This window comes from Cavia porcellus, unplaced genomic scaffold, assembly GCF_034190915.1.
Source record: "Cavia porcellus strain 051 isolate PalLab524CR breed Dunkin Hartley unplaced genomic scaffold, mCavPor4.1 scaffold_33, whole genome shotgun sequence".
Classification (NCBI taxonomy): Eukaryota; Metazoa; Chordata; class Mammalia; order Rodentia; family Caviidae; genus Cavia; species Cavia porcellus.
Window position 1 is genome coordinate 15,776,040 of NW_026947516.1, and position 7,425 is coordinate 15,783,464.

Genomic DNA, 7,425 nt, shown 5'->3' on the forward strand with positions numbered 1-7,425 from the left:
CCATACAATAATAAATTCCTTATTATGGTGGCTGTTTGACACAATAACCTTTTTATCCACTAGCATTCGTGAAGTTTTATCACATGGAAAATATTTAAAATAGACCCAACATTTTGTACCTTTATTTATCACGCACCAGTTTTATAAATTTCAAAAGTGAAGTCATGACGATATGAAAACAGCTGCTGTACTTGCTAACAACACAAACAGAAAGAGATCTTCAAATCACATTAAGGTCTCCCTGAGATACTTTGCATTGCCTTGAGGAAAGTTTTCACTTCAACCTAGTCAGTGTTTCCTGCTGGTTAGTGTCCTGGATTTTCTTTGTGATCTTAAAAAGAAAAGAAGTCTAGAACCTTGAATGTTTCAAGTGTCTCAATTTAATGGCTAGTAGAATTTGAGCATTTTAGGAATAAAATTATAGCATATGAATCTTTAGGTATATGAGAGATGTTGAGTAGAGAACGTGTGACAGTGGCAATGAGAAATGCAATTCTTGGTCAAGTCTTTGATTAGATATCCACTGTAAACCCCCAAAAAGAGAAAGTACAGCTTTTGTAGCAACCACAAAGATTAATTTGATATTGATAATGTTAACCTGAAAATGCTGCATACTAACTTTGCAGACTGAGGTGTAATAGAGACACTATGTCATGTTAGTGACAGGATATCTCATCTCTAAAATACATGTAATCAATAAGGTCATATCAAGCCATCCATCTTAAGGGCTGGTGCAATTAAAACAGAACGTGGACAGCATTTTATAGAGTGCAACAGCAGCAGCAGTAGAAGAAGAAGAAGAATGAGGAGGAGGAGGAGGAGGAGGAGGAGGAGGAGGAGGAGGAGGAGGAGAGGAAGAAGAGAATAATTTTGTTTGGCTAAATACCTAAGCTTTTTTCCAAGGAGTGCAAATGTTCTATTTACACCTAGAAACAAATCTCAAGGCTTTATAAGTAAACATTCACTATTAGGTTCGTGCTAAAGTAGCATTTTTTCTTAAAAATATTGTCCTCTTCAGAGCCACAGTGGTACAACTAGTTTGTTTACTCTGATTATTTTCCAAAATAGGCATCTCTGTTAAAGTATACCAATCACTTAACAAGCAAAGTTGTAGACAACACTCTTTCACATACCTTCGCCCATCTTCAGTGCGTTATCAAGCAAATATAACCCAAAATCATCAATCACTTCAGTCTGAGTTTATCTCTAGTTATGAGGAAATATAGAAAAAAGCTGAACTAGATTGTCCTTTTATTAGTTTATTGACATAATTGTTCTGTTTTTCTTACTGATAATCTTTCACTGTATCTAATTTATAAATTAAACTTTATCATAAGTTTGTTTTCATAGGAAAAAACCATATATAAGTTTGAGTACAATTTGCTGTTTCAGACCTCCTCTGGAGGACTTGAAACATAACTCTGGTAGATAAGGGAATCTACTGAGAACTACTGTGAATAAAAATTTTTCACAAATCAAGGGAAAAAGGAAAGTAAGCAGGTACTTGAATAAAAAGAGAGGTACGAATTAAATTATCCCTAACCCTATAAATGATCTTGGAATGCTATTTAAGGATATAATAGGATGATATTTTATGTGTACTAGATAAACAAAAATTACAAATTCTACCAAGAATTATTCCCAGAATGTGGAAAAGCGAACACCTATTGAATTATTGGTGGGTGTATAAACTAGTACAATTTAGGAAACAATTTGGTACTATCTTGTAAAGCAAAAATTATGTGTTCTCACCAAAGAATCTCTACAAGAGGCTGGGGATTTAGCTCAGTGGCATAAGCACCTGCCTTGCAAGCAGGCAGTCGTGAGTTCGATCCCTGGTACCAGTAAAAAAAGGAAAAAGACAAAAAAAAAAAAAAAAAGAATCTCTACAGTGTAATTCTATTTATAAAATGTTCAAAAACATGTGGAGATGTGGTGGATTAACACCTGGTGGTCAACTTATAACACCCAGCTGAACTGAATCAGCATGGTGCTGGGTGTGAAAGGCCCACCTGAGGATTGTTGACAACAGCATAAAAGGAGAACTGGAAGGGAAGATGGTGGGCTGTTGATTCTCCCAGAGAAGCTTGTCATGCTGGTTTCCTGATATGAACTGGGCTTTTCTCATCATTGGAGGAGCTTGGGTCCTCACTGTCACTGAAAATGGCTATGGTTCTTCTCAGGGGAGCTCTGGTTCTTTCTTTTGAGCATCGCTTCCTGGCTCCAGTGCAGATCCCTTGGCCTGGTAGCACAGATCCTTCATTCCACTGGTGCAGACTTTCTAGCTTCCACCAAAGACCTTTGGGCTTTTCCAGTGCAGATTCTTGGTACAGACTTGCATGAGACGTTATGGCTCTAGGCCTCCAACTGGACTTATGGAGGGCAGTGCCAAGGGCTCTAGGTCTTTAGCTGGACTTAGTGCTGTGGGATCCAGGCCCTCACCTGGATTCTTCGGCTCTCTATTTTATACACAGATTTTCTTCATTATTTTGTATTTTACACTTTGGGTGACTATTAAAAAATAATCCTATAAATTATGTGTCTTGTATTATATCTTTTCCCTTGAAAACCTCAGTACAACAGGGAAAAATATAATCTTGTTTATAACTGCATACGAATTCTGCTCAACAGCATACAATGAAATGAAACAATGTTAAACATAAAACTCAAGGTGGAGGTTATTTCAGGTGGAAAATATAATACAAAGGGATGGCATAATGGTGCTTACAGAATTTCAGTGGTTTAGATAATAGGCTCTTAAGCCAGGTTGTGGGGTATATGGATTATTTTTCTTTTCTTTGAACAGTGTATATTACATATTCTTTTATATTCTATATTCCAATAATACATAACACTCATGAAAGGGCCAATTTTTCTGGAACTGTGCTATTCAATATGGTAATCAAGAGATATATGCAGCTATTTAAATTTAATTAAAATTAAATAAAAGTAAAAATTCAATTTCCCAGTCCCATTGCCATATTTAAAATACTCAATAACCCTGTGTGGCTAATGGGTACTATATTAGATAGTGGAGATTATTGGGAAGTATCATTCTAGAATGTTCTTACCTCTTTAGAAATGCATTCTGTTCTTTTATTCAGTTTTTATAAAACCAAGAAATGCATTAGCTTTTAGTAAAAAAAGAAGTCTGTATAATTCTGTCAATAACAACAGTAGGAGATAAAGCAATGATTTGCTTCCTATGGATTTTGTTGATCCTCTTGTTTAAAGGAAATGCCATTAACAAATTTGTCAGACTTCATATTTCAGTTCATTTAACTCATCAAGTGCCAGCATGAGCCTGATTACTCTTTGGCTTCAGGATGTCAAAGACTGTTTCAATGTATTCATCTTTTGCCAATAAAGTCATGAATAGAATTCAATCGGCTGAAAATTTCATTGTGTGAAAATTTCCAAATCTGTATATCCTCCATGTTATTTCCAAATCTATATATCCTCCAAGTTGCATAGATGGGCAACGGACATCTAGACTGAGATACATAGGTACTGTAGCAGGAAAAGCTTCCCATTCTGACTTTCCTAGCATTACTAATCTGAAGTGTTCAGATTCTAGGACTCTATAGAGTATGTGACCATGTGTGTTACAGGTCGAATACATGGATGTCTTTTTTGTTTGTTTGTTTCCTTTGCCTCCATGCATCAGAATTGGGCCCAGTACCTTGGTTTCTTTCTTTTCTGTCACATGTGACTTGAGTGTTCTAAACTTAGCCTCATATTCCTAATGTGAAAAATACTGAAAGTGGGGGTTTAAGTATGGGGGCAGGATAAACTCTTTTTGGGCCTAAACTATGGATTCTTTTTCAGTTACATGGAAAACTTGCATTGAGATTTCAGGTACAGGCTTGCTGAAAAGAAATAATGTTTTCTCACCTGCAATTGTCTATTGTGGTTTGCTGAGCCTAGGTAAGACTCAGGGTTATACTTTGGTCAAAATTTTGTTTAATGATACTTAAATCCCCAGTCATTAACTCTCCAGAGATACTTGGTAGGAATTCAAAGTTGGACAACAAGCTAGAGAAGTACAAGACCTGAGACTGCTCTTAGCTGTGGGATGACTCTGTTAAGAGCTAACATCATTCTTTAGACAGAGTGTTTCCCTCACTTTAGTGGGTGGTTGTCATTCCATTAATGCCATGTAGGGATAGTGTGACAGAAGCAGTCAAGTTGCTTTCCATCCTTGGCCAGTTAACTTAGCATCTGATCTGCCTATCCATCCTGGAATGCTGCATCTCACAGCCATGACTATTTACACGGTCTGATAGCCTGAATCCCTGAAAAATAAGGCCATCTTTTAAAACACCATTTTGACAGCTAAAATTTACTTATCAAGGAAACATTTCATCTGATGGCTCTATTAATAAAATTTGTTAGCTCCAAAGCAACAAGCACTTTTCAATTCACCACAGATATTCATAACAGTAACAAAATCACAAAACAACTTCACGTTTCAACCAAAATAATTATAATTTCATTCTTAAGAAAGGGGCTTAATTTCCTATGCTCTACTAATAGGTCCAGGTTTGTTTTTCCCTGATTATTTGCTTTTATGCTATCATTCATTTATTTTATATCATTCATTCCCTAAGTCATTGGTTTCAAATCTGCATTATGGGTACCCAGAAAGTTGAAGTGCTATACGAAAGAGACTTTTGGTCTCTCTCCTGTCCAAGTTCCAACTGAATAAAAAGAGCTTCCTGTAAGTGGAATTCTATTTTCAAATGTATGCAAGTATCACGATTAAGTGAAAATGCATTTATATTGTTTTAAAATATATTCATATTTCATCCTTGTGTCAACTAAAAGTAGAAACATTAAGTAAAACTATATGGTTATGTGGAATTTTTCTGATGGCCTGAGGGTTTCTCAAGATGTTCTGTGTTAGAAAACTTTGGTCGAAGTCATGCAGAGTTGAGTCTTCTCTCACTATATGTTAATGCATGCAAACTGACTTTATAAATCCTTGAGCAGCTGGAGACATTGCTGGTCACTGATTGTTATAATATCCTTGAGAAAGAACTTGGGATTTATACTTGGATTGTTGAAAAAGAAAAATGAACAAACCCTTTTTAAAACCAAAGGAAACCTCTTTTGCTTATATGAAATAATTTGCTCCTTCCTCTTTCTAAAAATACTGTAATTTCTTTCCAACCATAAGAAAATAATAGGGCCTAGATGGAACATTAGAAGTTAAGGGATTCCAGGCATTTTGAATATCACCCAAGCACTTCATCATCCTTATTTTGACTTAGAGATTCCTGGATAGGGGTGGTCCTCTACTAACCCATCTGTCAGTATCTTCTCCTTTTAAACAACACTCTGCCTCATCTCAGGCTACTTATCTGCCTGGGATTCAAGTTGTATGAAGATGGGTAGTCAGCTAGCCATCCTCCAGGGGCTGCATGTGCAATGTGTCAGATATCTCTGCAGTTCTCGTTAAATGGCCAACATTATCCGTTCTTCTTCAGTAAGCTGCAATTGAAGTCAGTAGGGGGTGGCAGACAGGGAGACTAAAACTGGCAATGTACCCAGGCTCCAGTCCCAAGATCAAGATATAAGATACAATAACTAATGCATTTCTAATGAATTTTTTTCCCAGTGAAATTAATTGGAAAAACAGCTAAAAGTACAATCTGATATGTATCTTTTCCTTAAAGCTTGAACAGCAAGAACAGACAATTCTCCAAAAAGTAAATTCCATCGGTATAATAAGCTCCTTTCACTCACTTCCGTTCCACCATTTACACCTCAGGTTTCAGATCATCGGCTTGCAAAATTCTTACTGTTGGTTATAACCAGCAGGGGGAAGGGTGAATAAGAGAAAATTCCTGGCTGAATGTAATAATGAAATAATAAAATCCTGTGTCTGGATATTAAATCAGCAGTGGTAACTTCTTGTGTAAGAAAATGTACCTTGAGAAAGGGTTGGAATATTACAGAGGAATATGAGAGTACAGCAGGAAAGCTTCAGTTTCTGTTGCCTCCATGGGTTTTGGTGGGCATTTTTATAATGCTAACTTATACATCCAAATTTGTTTAATGTCAGTCAACTTTATCACACAGAGCACATTCCACAAATAATAAGTACCCAATAAATATTTATTAACAACATCTTACCAGTTCAAGATCAATTTAGAAGACCATTTCTCTTTTCTTGCTATTCTGAACAATCCTCAAAGCAGTCTCAGTACTGAGATTATGATCAGAATTACTACAAAATATGCTCACTTACAGTCAGAAAATAGTATCAGTATCTTAGGCGGGAACTCATCACAAATGGCTTTATTTTCTTCCTCATGTTTTTCAAATATTATCTTGAAAACATTGTGAGGTAACTAAAAAGTTTTCTTCATTTAAAAATTATTTTGTTGTGAACAGCGGAGGTGGTCATTTATAAGTGTCCTTCAGATGGCTCCTGGGAGCATCACCAATTACTCTTCTTCCTCCTCTTCCTCTTCCTCCTCTTCCACAGCAGGGCCAGCAGAGCCCCCTGAGTATGGAAAGCCAGGCCCGACCTCAAACAGGGTCATGGTGACCTGTCGCCACCCCACAGTGCTGCGCATGGTGCTGGAGGCCCTCCAGGCAGGGGAACAGCGCCGGGGCACCTCAGTGGCAGTCATCAAGCTCTACATCCTGCACAAGTACCCCACAGTCGATGTCACCTGCTTCACGTACCTACTGAAGCAGGCCCTTGCCACAGGCATGCGCTGTGGCCTCCTTGCCAGGCCCATCAACTCCAAGGCCAGGGGTGCCACTGGCAGCTTCAAGCTTGTCCCCAAGCGTCAGAAGAAGCTGCAGTGCAGTAGGAAAAGTACTCGGACAGGGCCTGCTGGCTCCAGCAAGAAAAAGATTGCAGAACCATGTGAAGCAAGGGCTCCCCGCAAACAAGCCAAAGCCCTAGAGACAGCCCCTCAGGGAGGCTGCAAGGCGAAAGGCACTGGGCCACAGCAGGTTGTAGCCAAGAAGGACACCCCCCCCCAAAGTCAGCTGGGGCTTCCTCAACTGTTCACAAGCTTGGCAGGAAGCCCAAGGTCCTAGGCAGCAGGAGCAGGCAAGAAGACACAGGAGCCCCTGGGAAAACTTCAACTGCAGCCTCCAAGGCTGAAAAACGTGCTGCCTCCCTGAAGGGTACAAAACCCGCAGTGAAGGCCGTCCCAGGGCCTGGACCCAAAGCCACTGCTGCCCCCAAAGCCGCCACTGCTTCCAAGGCTGGGGCCCCCAGGACCAGGACTCTGTCTCCAGCCAGGAAGGCTGGGGGCCCCAAGACCCTCAGACTACTGGTCAAGAGCTCATAGTTAAATTGTGCTCAGAGCTCAGTAGCTATAGGCCGGTGGGACTGTGGGTGGCTGGGCTGGAGCTTTTATTCCTCCAAATCATTGCACTACTTATTTAACCCTTACTTAT

At 39.0% G+C, this 7,425-nt stretch overlaps 1 protein-coding gene across 1 annotated transcript; it reads left to right on the forward strand.

The window, feature by feature from the left end:
- Positions 1-6,399: 6,399 nt before the first annotated feature.
- On the forward strand, positions 6,400-7,059 carry LOC111754879 (histone H1.8-like). Its single transcript, XM_063242752.1, has one exon. The coding sequence runs from the start codon at positions 6,430-6,432 to the stop codon at positions 7,057-7,059; it is 630 nt and encodes a 209-aa protein (XP_063098822.1). The 5' UTR covers positions 6,400-6,429.
- The last annotated feature ends 366 nt before the right edge of the window (positions 7,060-7,425 follow it).

Coding starts and splice junctions, on each gene's coding strand:
- LOC111754879 (XM_063242752.1), top strand. CDS start 6,430: ATGGCTCCTGGGAGCATCACCAATTACTCTTCTTCCTCCTCTTCCTCT.